We start from the raw sequence: 13,265 nt of genomic DNA, 5'->3' as shown, positions 1-13,265 counted from the left end.
AACACTTGGATTTCTGTAATGCAGTAGCTCCAGGAGTTTGCTTGGAGTTTGTTTTTTATCTCTGCTCTGCTTTCACAGACAATTAACCATCCAGATAAAGAACAGGACACGCACTGACACGTTTGACTGTGTCGGTGTTGATATCAGCATTAAGTTGTGAAAAGTGTATTATTGAAGTGTGTGCTTGAAAGTGATGAACATTGTCATCGTCAGTGCATAGGCGTATAGGACCCCTGTCCCCTGGATCTTGGTTTCTCTTGCTTTGCCTCAAAAGGCAAAGACATTCTGAGGCCTTAAAATAACATCCTACTTCACTATACTCCCTTACAAGCTTGCCTCAAAGAAACTTCAAGCGTACAATAAAACATGGTAAATTGCCTTTCTAGGACTTCCTATGAAATGCTACAACAAAATCAAACACCCTGGAATAACCATCTGGTGTATAACCGGTAGCTAGCATCTAATGTGTGTGTTTGTCTTTTGTTAAGCGGATGAATCTGAACTGAGAAGAAAGATCGCTGAAGAGCTGCAGAAAGGCCTGGATGAAGAGAGGAGAAAGTCACGAGAGGAACTCAACCGATGGTGACTATCCATGCACACGTTTATACTGTTCTTAGATCAGCTCTACCTGTCTGGAATTGGTGTTTTAGAAATCACACGTCACTGTTTGGAGAATTAGCCCACACACAATGCTTAAGTAGTCAGAAAAATCTCAGCCCATGGAGTGAAAAGATGAGTGTTTGGGAAATTATTTGAAAATGGACACTTTTTTTCAATTGATTTGATGCAATTAATGTCTAGGTGTTCACATATTATGTAATATTTAACCTGTTAACTGTCACTCACGTTTTTGAAGATAGACTTGAATGTGCATGATACAAACCTACATTTTTATAATTCATGACTGAAAACATTTTGTAACATGATTTTGATGTGCCATTTACATGGTAATGCAATGTCTGATTTTAAAATGTGATAGAGAAAAAGGCAACGAGGAAGTCTTTTTTTTAAACAAAGGTCAAAACTCCTTTTGTAATGTAGATTTCTGAGGGTGCACTCTTGTCATAAATTAATCTATTACTTTTCCTACATAATTTTTAACAAAAGATATTGGTAAAATATATATTTGGGAGTCTTAGACCTTTCCAACGATATATAGTTTGTCAAGATTAGATTAGATTTGGTTGTAATATAGTATAGTCAACGTAGGGTAACGTGCGTATGTGTGATTCAGTGTGAAGCAGACCGACACACAGAGCGTCTGAACCGAACTGATTCTTTTGGTGATTGATTCTGAACTGATTCTGTGCTAGTGTTATGAGCGCGGGTAAACCAAAGGCTTTAATCAAGGGCAATCATCACAAATGAAGTCATTAGGTCGAGCGCAAAAGAACTGGTGAACCGTTTTCTTTAACCGTTTTATTGAATCGAACTGTCTGAAAGAACTACTGCTAATCCGAAAACCAATGCAACCGGTTCTTGACTCGAGAACGAGTCAATCTTTTGTTTGTTATCTGGCTCGGCTCGGTGTTCATAACTTACTTACGGGTTTGGAACGACAGGGTGAGTTATTAATGACATAATTTTCATTTTTCGGTGAACTAACCCTTTAAGGAAATAGGGACAACCCATTCCAGAAATGCGTCCCGGCGCACGGACCATTTTTCCATGTGTTAAAATACCAAGACTGGAATTGGACAAGCCCTATGTGCACCTGCGCCGTGTGTTTTACACTTTGCATTTAGATCATTAAAATAGGGCCCGATGTCTTTTTGTGTGGAAACTTTTGCCAAGGCTTGGCAAGTTTATGAGCTACAAACTCTTGTTTAATACAGTACAAGCCCGAGAACACAACTGTGTGCGTTATTTACAATTTTGTCTCATCAACAGTCAAACTGGGATACAGACCTGTCTGTGCTTTGTCTCGATCCATTTTCCTCTTTTCCTGAGCACATCACTCTCACTTTTTTCCCCTATTTCTTTCTCTTTTTTTTGTGAAAGCAATTAATCATGCATGAAAGCGAGGGAGTGGGAGTCAGGGTGCAGTTAATTTCTTCATATGTGATGATCTATTAGCTTCCACCGGTGAGGGCTTAGTCTTTCCATTTTTGTCCTGTTCTCTGTCTGCAAGTAGGTGGCTGTACCGAGAGGTGCATTTGGCATTTAAAATCTCTGCACCATGTAAGGTCATCATTTTCCAAACCTTTTAGTTGAACCAACACACTTTACTCCTATAAAGTGCAACTTCTTTAAGTACTCACGCTTTTTTATTCACCTAAAGTTTTTGGTGGATGTGCCTTGCATCCTTGTCAACCTGGCTACCTCTTATACTGTTATTCTCAACAAGGCCAACACTCTGACCAGCAGAAATTGCTATTGACAGGAAGTTTATTTTCTGTCAGCTATAAAAGTAAATTTAAGGGCAGGGTGTGTTGTTTTACAGCATTGCTGTTGCGGCAACTGAGGCATAATGCTCCATCCCATCGCCCATTCCCCATTCCCAACACCATTAAGGGAGAGTAGGGGCTTTATTGACCATGATGTCATGCTTGGAAAAACAGAATCAATATTGTCCTTAATGTTGTCTTCCATTTAGCTTTCTCCAACTCCCATTTCTTCTTTCATTCCTTTTTACGTCTCTCCTAGAATATGTTGTGTTTTAAACATGCCCTTACGAGATTGCAAGATTGAACTGAATGATATTAGCCTCTGGCTTTGGGTTTGAAGACCTTACAGTGGCAATCTCCAACCTCACCTTCAGGTGGACCATTGTTTGAAAGTTTTTCTCGTAGTATTTTTCTCTTTCCCAATTCAATCAGATGAACAGTTAGTTAACTAATCTTTATTTATTTATTTTTTTGCATTGTTTTGTTTTATTTTGTGTTGTTTTGTTTTGCTATTTTGTTATGATTTGTTTTGTTTTTAAATATTAATGTATTAAAAATTTTGTTTCTTTACTGTTTTATATAATTGTTTTTGTTTTATTTTGTTTCATTGTTTATTTACCTTTTTAATTTCCATTTTTATTTATTTAAAAAAATATATATGTTTTTTTTATTAAATTTAATTATTATTTTTTTTTATTTTCCTGCGAAATACCTGGTTTTCAGTACTTATTTTAAATAAATGTTTTATTTATTTATTATTTATTTATTTACTGTAGTATTACCACTAGTGCTAAATCAGTGTATGATGCTCAAATGCCATTTAAAGGAACATTTTTAGAGATTAATCTGCTGGTAGATTTATCAGACCCTGCCAACTTAATTTAGCAGTGACCTTTAATCTAACTGGCTTCAGGGCAGTGGGTGGTTCATTGAAGACACATTTAATTGTATTATATGTAAAGCACACATTCCCATTCACTTCATTCACATGTATTTCTGCTTGATTTCTTTATAGTGTGTGTGTCGGTCTAGCTTTGGATAGGGTAGGGTCTAATGCCATTATGCCACCATTAATCTTGCAACACCACAGTGTTGGTGCTATTTCTGACAAACCTTATAAACATGCTTACACACCTCAGTGTAATCAGTATCCATCTACTTAAACTTATCAATCTAACTAATGGAAGAGCACATTCACCAGACAGTATGTGTTGTATATTGTTAAGTGTGCTTCATGATATTAAATGTATTTTGTTGAGTTGGACCATTTGTTGTTTAAGTGTGAATATATGCTAAACACAAGAGGTTAGGGATCAGAAAACTACATATTTTCAAAATTGTTTAGTGGGCGGGTTGCCTGAACTGCTGCTGCAGATGGAGTGGAAAAGAACGCAGGAGTCTCGAACTGTGGTTTTAAAAGTTTCTTAATTTGAGTGTCTTTGAAAAATTAATTGCTTAGGGTGCAGGATGCTTCGAAAATTGCTTAGAAAAACAGTCATGACTCAACAGTCAAATGCACTCGTCTGTGTATAGCTGTAGCAGCGGTGCTTTAAAGGGGATGAATGTAGAGAATTAAACTTCCCTGGGAGTTTTTTTTTTTCTGTATTACTTTTTTCTTATCTTGAAAATTAATAAATCTAGATGAAATCTAGATGACTTTAATATGATCTATTCGTTTCAAAAGTGTATGTTTATGTGTGCGAAGAAACACTGCAGAAAAAGCTCATTTGCGGGCTTTTCTGACGAGAGATTTGCAGCAGGCACTGGAGCAGAACCGTTCTGCAGATCAAAAGCACAGACTGGGCTTGGCTGACCTGCGCGGTGCTGCATCAGCAGAAAGACCTGCTCTCATCCACGCTGAGGATAACACACAGTCCTCAGGGACATAGACCGAGAGAAGAGGCATCTTAGGACACGAACCCATGTATTTTTTTCATTTAGACATTTATTCATTTAGATATTTATGTGTTGTAATTTTTAGCTATTTATATATTTAGCTATGAATTAATTGAGCTGTATATTCATATTTCTTTTTATTTATTTAGCTACATTATTTAGTTAGTTAACTGGGGATTGTGAAATTTGTATTTATTTTTTTAATTATTTCATTTAATCTGTCTTTTGTAAGCATGTACATTTATATATACAGCAGTTAAATGCATAGTTAAGTTATTCAATTTGTATTTTTTTTTATGAAACTGAACGTAGTCTGAAATTTTCAAGCTTCATAAAGGACACAAAAGCAACTTAAAAGTATCACGAATGTAGTCCATCTCAATTCCAGTGAGCTTCTATTTGTTGAGAGGTAAACTTTAAAACCTGATCAGTTTGATTTGATTTGATTTGATCAATCCTTAAAAGACTGATTCATTAACACATCAGATCTCATAAACACACTAAAGGAAAGCAAGGGTAAATATCAAGATTATAAGTGAACAATTTATTAGTGAATTTCTGTCTGTTCCTCACGTATTGTAATGACTTGAGACGACCTGAAATATAGTGCATATAGACCACCTTTATAGTGCTTTTTAGTTAATATGGAGCTTGATAGCCCTCTTTCCATTATATTGAAAGACTGGCCAACAGACTCCTAGCATGAATTTAGCGCCTGATGTAACAGAATGGTAATTTTTGCCAGAACCATTGCTTTAATATATGCATATGAATGTATGCATTAGTGCATGCATGAGGACACAGAATCACATGTTAGATTCACTCATTGTCACGATCTGGCCTGCAGCTCTTGCACACTATCGTTTCACAGCTGAATGAAATCCAGGCGTATGTTCTCTCTCCCCAGAGGCATGCTGAGTGCTTGTGTGTTTGTTTTCATTTCATCCATGTCTCCGTGTGACTTAATCACCCTTTGCTTTATTTTATTGCTCTCTTTTCTCCTCCAACTTCAGAATGAGGAGGAGCTTTTCATATCTGTTGAAAATAATAATTACAAAAAATGTAAAGTTCCTGCACCGAATCCATAAGAATCCGCAGCCGTATCTCCACTACTGGCTAAGACAAACTATGTAATTAAAGCTACAGCCATGCAGCTTCGCTTTTATTCATTACTTGACAATTAAAGCATCAGTTTCTAAGTCTTTTCCTAGGGGAACACCCCCCCACCAAGTGAGAACCGTAAAAGGGACAGCCACACGACCAGCAGCCAGGGAGGGGGCGCAGGAGGCTCATGAAATATTCAAACCCTGCATTCTTGCACATTATTTTGCCTCATTAATAATGCATGGCTGCTTTAACTGCTATCGCAGAGGGAAACATTCTATAACTTTTGTACAGGCATGTCAGAATCCGTTTCGTCTGCAGGAAGCGGTGAATTGAATTGCAGGGGAGAGTCAACAGATGGTGGGATAGCGGAGGGAAAGTGAGATCAACGCAGGTGTACAGAAGTATGTGGCTTTAAAGAATGGTAAATTATACTGGTCTCTTACATACGGAGGCCAGTGTCTGTACAGCTGTTGATATTCAGACCTGTGCTGAGCTTAGACTCGAGAGGTTTGCTCATGGGACATTAAATGGCCATAGGACTAGCTGGATAGTTGATGTACTGTCCGGCTGACATTATCAAAGCATAGTTTATTTATAGTGATGGTATAGCTTGAATTATTTAGGAACATTTTTTGGCTTGCCGTTATTTGATTTTACGGTCCTGGTCTCTTGTGAATGGTCCTTTTCATTGGAAATGAAATAATGTCATGAATGTCACTTCCTGTCATGAAATAATGATCTGGTTATTGTTAAAGAAATAGTCTGGTTTTCTATGCTTTAGAGTTCCTCAGCTACCTGCATTAAAAGAATATTTCATCTGGAAAGATGAAAATGTGCTGAAAGTTTACTCTCTCTCAGGCCTTCCAAGGTGTGGATTAGATTGTATCTTCATCAGAACAGATTTTGGAGAAAGGTATCATTACATCACTTGCTGACCAATGGTAACTCTGCATTGAATGGGTACCGTCAGAATGAGAGTCTAAACAGCTGATAAAAAACATTACAACAATCCATAAAACAACTGCTGTCCATCAATTAATGTTTTGAAGCAAAAATCTGCATGCTTGCAAGAAACAAATCTTTCATTGAAGTATTTTAACTTAAAACCATTGCTAAAATACGAGTCCATAATCATAATGACTTCATAACATTTTCATTAAAGCCTACAAGCTTATTTCAAACTCTTTTAAATTGTTTCCACTTGTAAGCAGTGCTTGATCTGTACATGTATCTCTCCTGATTGAGACGAGATGACTTTTTCTCTGGAAAAAGCTATATTATGAATAGAGGATTCATATTTTAGATGGAAGCAATGGTTTGAAGGTAAAAATAATGGTTTTGTTTATTACAAAAATGCAGCTTTTCAATTCACAAAATGTTACTTGATTTGTCAAGTCACGTGGATTAATTGTGGGTTACTGTGAGGTTTTTATCAGCTGTTTGGACTCTCATCCTGACGGCACCCATTCACTACAGAGGATCCATTAGTGAGCAAGTGATGTAGTCTAAATTTCTCCAAATCTATTCTGATGAAGAAACACTCATCTAGCTCTTGGATGGGCATGAGAGTGTGTCATTTTTGGAAGAATGATTCATCTTTAATCAATTAGGAAGGAAATTCCAGTGTTATTTTGCAGTGCAGTTTTCTGTGGTGCACACAGGTATTGTTATTGCGGTAAATTCAAATGTTTTTTTTTTTAGATGAACAGAATTGCATTTGAGTGGCCCGTGTTTTTGCCCTCCAAGCGACACTGTTGTGCTCAGTTGATGCTTTTGGACTATTTTTAGTCCTGGAAGATGGCGTAAACACACACAATACCAGAGAGGGAAGTAATGATGGATGTGTTGTGCTGATATGTGTCCAGTTCAGTAGACTGAAACTGGACATGGCTGGAGTCGCTCACACTTCTCCCAGGAGAACAAAATGCTCAATGATGTGTATATTCACAAACACAGGAACACAATGGGACGCCACCAAATATTCATTTTTCTTTCGGTCTTTACTTATTATTGTTTGGTTGCAAGTTAAATTCTGCATGCTAAACACACATATTAATCATAAATCAGAGTTTGCTGTTGCCTTCAGCCGCATTACTCTTTGTACTGTACTGTCTGGCGCAGTACTCTTTGGGGATTCAAGACATTGGAGGAAAGCAAGTAAATAATCTCATTCAATTTACACATTTTTTCTTCTTATTATTATATTGGCTGCATTCATCAAACCTATAAATAATTCAGGTGTGTGTGTGTGTGTGTGTGTGTTTATTTATTTATTTATTTATTTTAAACAGTGTTTAGACTTTTTGGAAACAGAATTGGAAAAATTACATATCCCATATAGCATGAATCGAATATATAATATTTAGTTTTATCTCTTGACAATCAACATTTTCTGAAAGTTAAGCACCTTCACAGCCTGCAATGACCATTTGTTGAAAAAAGAATAATAATAATAATAATTATGATATAATAACAAAATGTTTCCTTTTTTGTTGTCCCATTATTTTCCCTCTGTATTTTTGTTTGATTGCATATTTGTAACTTCTTATTGAACTTAGCGAGTCTTTGTATATCTCACACACTTGTTTGTGTTTGTTTCGGTAACGTTATAATTATACCCTCCGTTATTGCCCTTTTCGGCTTCATTTTGTCTTGTTTTTTTTTAAGATGGCTTCTGTTTGATTCAAACCACAGCACAGAGATTACAGTTTGTAGTGAGTTTACCTGAGTTTACTTCACAAAGCAAACCTCCTGCTTGATGGTGCAGCTGAGGTTGCTAGGCAACAGTGAGAACCGGGTGACAGCTTCTAAAGTCTTTCCACATTCCAGCTCAAAATTCCAAATAGCTCCGCAGGATTATCTCAAAAACATCAAAGAACGCCAGAATTATTAAACAACTTCAAATGAGGAAACATGTTCACAACCTCACTTGATGTATACGTTTTTTTCCCCCTTTTTGATGTTGGTACACTTTGGTCTTTTTTACCCATTCTTCCCAAACTGTGAAAACTTAAGTTGTTTATCACTTTAAAAAAAAAATCTACTTGAGAAATTAATCATACCTATGGGATATTGAACTCACTCACTTGTTTAAAAAGTTAAATATGAATATTAACTAATTAAAGTGGAAAAATGGAATGTAGCCTTCAGGTTTTTTTTAATTTAGATCATTGGCATAGTCTTTATTTTAGTTGTCAATATTGTTGTATAATTTTATTTCCTAATTTATTTTTAGCTATTAGTTTCACTGCTTGAAATGAAATAACAATAGCAATAAAATAAAATAACAATACAATGAATATTCCTAATATGTTTTATATGTTATTTTCATTTGAAATAGAAGCTGTTTGAATAGAAGTAATGTGGACCAAAGATCTGAAGTTTTCTATATTCTGTGCTGCTTTTTATTTAGGCTGGAAAAGGAAAAGTCCCAGGCTCATGTCCAGGCCCAGGCAGAAGCTCAAGCCCAGGTTAAGGATGAGGTGAGCAGGATCCTTGCTTTAGAGAAAGAGAAGAGCGTCCAGAAAGCCATACTGAGAGAAAGAGTCACCGCCGAGGATGAAAAACTGCAAGTTCAGATATATGTGAGTAAATTCCCAAACGCAGAACTGCATCACACTGTCTGTGTTGTAAACAGCTAAGCACTTAGGCTTTGTTCACATTGCACATAAATCAGATTTCCACATCTTTAGGACCGTACCACAAGTGATGAAATCTGATCTCTTTGGTCCGACAGTGATGTCAGTATCCGGTCCATCTACATTGGCTGCAATAATGATGACTTAATTGCCAAGAAACTTACAAGAGTAACTGTCTTAGTGGAAAGAAAGAATGGAAAGCTCTATGAATGCTTAAAAAAAACACTTGGAATTACTGCATTTCATGTGCATTTATTTTATCCAAAGTGACTTGCATTGAACTCAAGCTATATATAGCTATGATTTTATTATTTACCCATGACCTTGCTACCACTATGCTATACTCTTTAAATAATGTTGCCTCACAGCAAGTCATTTAATGTAAATTTAGCTAGGCATTGATTCCCATCCTGGCACTGAGACTGATGTGTTTTTTAAGCATGTTTGCTTTATTTAACACTGCATTGAAAATAAATCAGCGTCTAGAAAGTTACATTGCATCAATATAGTTTGGATGACATGATTTTTAAGGCCTCCCAATATATTTCTGGTATTATTATAATATTATAATAAAATGAAGTGATTTATAAATATGTAACATAATCATTAATTCCAGAAGTTCCAATAACTGAATATTGTGCAGTGTTTACACTTTTTATTACCATTAAATGTAAATGACTTTTCAAGTTGATCTTGAATTATTATTCTTAATATAATTGATTGATTTTATCACTCAGAAAAAGCACTTTTTCAGAAAATTCTACCCTGAAAATCTTTTGGAGCATGATATAATTACATATATATATATATATATATATATTACTGTACTCTACAAATATTAATTATAAAAATTCCTATGACTTTTTAAAAGATTTTATTCATTTCCATGACTTTTTTTCATAAGTATAAATTCTCTTATATGTCCAGGCTTTCCATATGGTGATGATAATGCTGTTTCATCAAAAAGAATGACAGTTATTGAGGAAACAAATATAATGGTGCTTGTTTTGTCTTATTTCAAATCACAACCCATTAGCCCATTTTACCCAAAAAATGAAAAGTCTGTGAAAATTTACTTATGGAAGAGGTCAAGATGAATGTTCAATCATCTCAAACATCTCATTTTGAACACCATCTTTTCAACCTGGGCAGGGTTGTGAGTGGATCGGGGTGAGGTGCCAGCGTCTGATTGGCTGGCTGTAAGGACTAATGAGAGATTGTTAGAACTGATTGGATGAGCATGACTGACGGTGATCACGATTGGGCCTCATTCTACTTATTAATCTCCCTCACACAAATCAAGACATCATCAAACTCACACATAAAAAATGACTCCATAAGGACAACATAAGGAGTGTTGCACATGCAGATTTTTCCATTCTGTGCTAATCCAAAAGGAATACCAGTGTGCACACATCCCAATGTAAGGCAGTTTTATTTGCAGGCGACTAAATTGCCCTTGTAATCACATTGTAAGACGAGGGACCCCTCCATTGGTTTTGACAGGGCACAGATTATTTGAGCATAAAGTAGAAAAAGAGGTCCCCCAGAGAACTGGAGCTGTTTACAAACGTATGGTATTGATTACATAGCTCATTTCACACAGTCATCTCTGTAATAGAAAAATGAATCATTTTTGGGATGAGGGTGAGATGTGCTGTAATTCACGGCTGGAAGGAAGGTGTGTGTGTGTGTATGTGAGAGAGAAAGAGAGAGAGAAAGAATTGGGAAAGCGTCATTGGGAATGGTGGGTAAAAACAATGTGGCTTGGGGTGCTTTGTGTGCAGGAATGTTTTTATTTTAGCATTTGCTCTCTGAAAGATCTAGATTTGAAACCGACCAGCTATAGCTGAAACAAACACAAATATGGATCCCAGCAGCCCAAAGAAACAATCCATTCTAATTCAATCCCCACCCATTAGAATACAGTATAATACACACACAATCTATCTTTGGTCTGGCTATGCAAGTCTTATTAGCATCTGTAAAACTGTAAAGTGCCTCAAATGTTAACAATTGAGGTCAGTAGATGGTTGAACATATTGTGTGATGCTTTAATTGAGTTGTAAGTATTAGAGTTATAAGTCTATCATGTTTTGCTCTTTTCACTGCTCTGCAAGCATTGAGGAAATAGACTTGTCGGTGTAAATAAATAACTAGACATGGCTTGAAATGTGTTTTTTCCATTCAGTATGAAATAAACACACACACACACACACACAAAGGAAAATTAGTTGGACAGGTTCTTGGCTTTTTCTCTTAACAGAAAATTTTCATGACATTCACACACATTTAATCCCTCTCAATTTTAAATTCTTCTTTGAGTGGAGTTTCTTTAATAGAATTTTGATGGGTTATCGCCAGATTGATGCCGCTTTTTCTCATGTAATCATCTGTTCTTCTGACAGTGTTATCATAAAACTCTTTTCTTTTCATTTCTTTTTTTCTCCTTTGAAATGATTTGTTTTCATTGTGAAAGGCTGGAGCCACACTTTCATTGTAATCCTCCCGATTTTCAACTACAAATGGGACTTTCTAGGGACCTTCACACTTGTTTTTCACATCCAGCAATTTTTGATTTTAAGCTACATTATGGCGAAATGTAATTTTGCTTAGCAGCCTGCGTACGTAGTACAATCATTTTTGTATGTGAATGACCTCATTGCTGAATTAATAATTGATCAACTCGCCAAAGTGAGAATGTGTTTAATAAATATGACACGTGCACAAGATATAGTGAGTTAATCAATACGTTATTCTTTAATCACAAAGTAATGTTCAACCTGTTGGTAATTGGAAATTGAAATGAGTTTCAATTGCCTACAAAACATCAAGTGTTTGAAAGTCCTTGCTAGGTTAGTACATGTTTCTGCTGCTCTCAGCACACTTTGAATGGATGGACCTTTCAAAGATGATTTGTTAAGTCCTTTGTCCTAGCTCCTTCCTCTGAGCACATTTCTGCCTGACTGCAAGGCGTTCAATCATTAAACATCAATCAGGCTTTTGAAATGCGCTCTTACTGCGAGTAAGAGCCGCAGTGCCACACTTCAGGCTTTCTGCAGTTTGCTTTACAAATGCATTAGCCAGGCAGTGTACACGCTCACTCATGGGACATTTACACAGGCAAGTGTGTTCTTACGGTATTCGTGTTCTTTTTTGGGTTCGAGCAGATTTTAACCTTTAACCTGATTTTTGTAGTGTTTTTGGTAGTACAGTGTCATCAAATTTCACAATATTACTGTTTTTAATTTAAAATAACTGTACATAATATTGTTGTGGAAACAATTAAAAAGTGTAAGAGAACAGCAATTATTTGAAATATATATTTTTTGTAACGTTATAAAATGTATTTATTGTCACTTTTGATTAAATTAATGTGTCCTTGCTGAATAAAAGTATTTATTTATTTTTAAAAACAGTAGAGTATATTTTAACTTTGCTTCTTCTTCTTCTTCTTCTTCTTCTTATTATTATTATTATTATAATTATTATAATTATTATAATAAAAACTGCTATGGATGGACTTCAGTGAACATTTTTGACTGAAGTTGCAAATGAAGTTCAGGATTCTTTGATGAGTAGAAAAATAAAAGAAACTTAATGCGTCCTTGATGAAAGTATTCATTTTTTTTACAGTTAATTTATCATTTATAAAAAAAAAAAAAAGTATTTTCTGAAGTGGGGGATGCAACAAATTGAATGATGCAATCTATTGGACATTTGTGTATGCAATCATCACAAAGTTGCATAATTTTGTCACCAACATAATTCTTTCAGTTATATTGTGAATATTCAATGCAGGGTTCTTAAAATCGATTTTGTAAACCAAATGAAAACCACATTTCCAGGATTTGCTTCTTAGAGATGACTGGAGCCTAATTTATGAGAAACACAGCTTATATTTTAAAGGTTGCGAACTATTAAGATGACCAGTGCTGCTCTATGAGCATTTTATTTTTCCTCTCCTCGTTCAAGGAGATATCGATCCCACTTTCATCAGAATTCACACCGTGCTCTGGTCTTCAGACACTGTTTGTCACGTACAATAGCAGTGCTGAGTGCTAGAGCCGGCTGTATTCTCTGGGAAAAGTATTTGCACGCCCAAATTAATTTCTCCAATTATCACGCCCAAGTCCTTCTTCTAGAACAAAGCGCTGACTCTACCTGAAACCATAAGTCATTTACCTAAAGAACACTAGCTTAGTAGCATCTCTGTTTTTCTACATCCATAAGACCA

At 35.7% G+C, this 13,265-nt stretch overlaps 1 protein-coding gene across 4 annotated transcripts in view; it reads left to right on the top strand.

The window, feature by feature from the left end:
• LOC113047844 (MICOS complex subunit MIC19-like) overlaps positions 1–13,265 on the top strand; it is a 58,154-nt gene that overhangs the window by 7,694 nt on the left and 37,195 nt on the right. For all 4 annotated transcript variants that reach the window (XM_026209173.1, XM_026209172.1, XM_026209171.1 and 1 more), the window contains exons 3-4: positions 489–582; positions 8,803–8,974. In XM_026209173.1, the coding sequence (XP_026064958.1) occupies positions 489–582; positions 8,803–8,974 (266 nt within the window). The remainder of the gene's footprint in view (positions 1–488; positions 583–8,802; positions 8,975–13,265) is intronic.

This window comes from Carassius auratus, chromosome 29, assembly GCF_003368295.1.
Source record: "Carassius auratus strain Wakin chromosome 29, ASM336829v1, whole genome shotgun sequence".
Taxonomy (NCBI): Eukaryota; Metazoa; Chordata; class Actinopteri; order Cypriniformes; family Cyprinidae; genus Carassius; species Carassius auratus.
The sequence above is the reverse complement of the archived record's forward strand: the minus strand, read 5'-3'. Positions and strand labels throughout refer to the sequence as shown.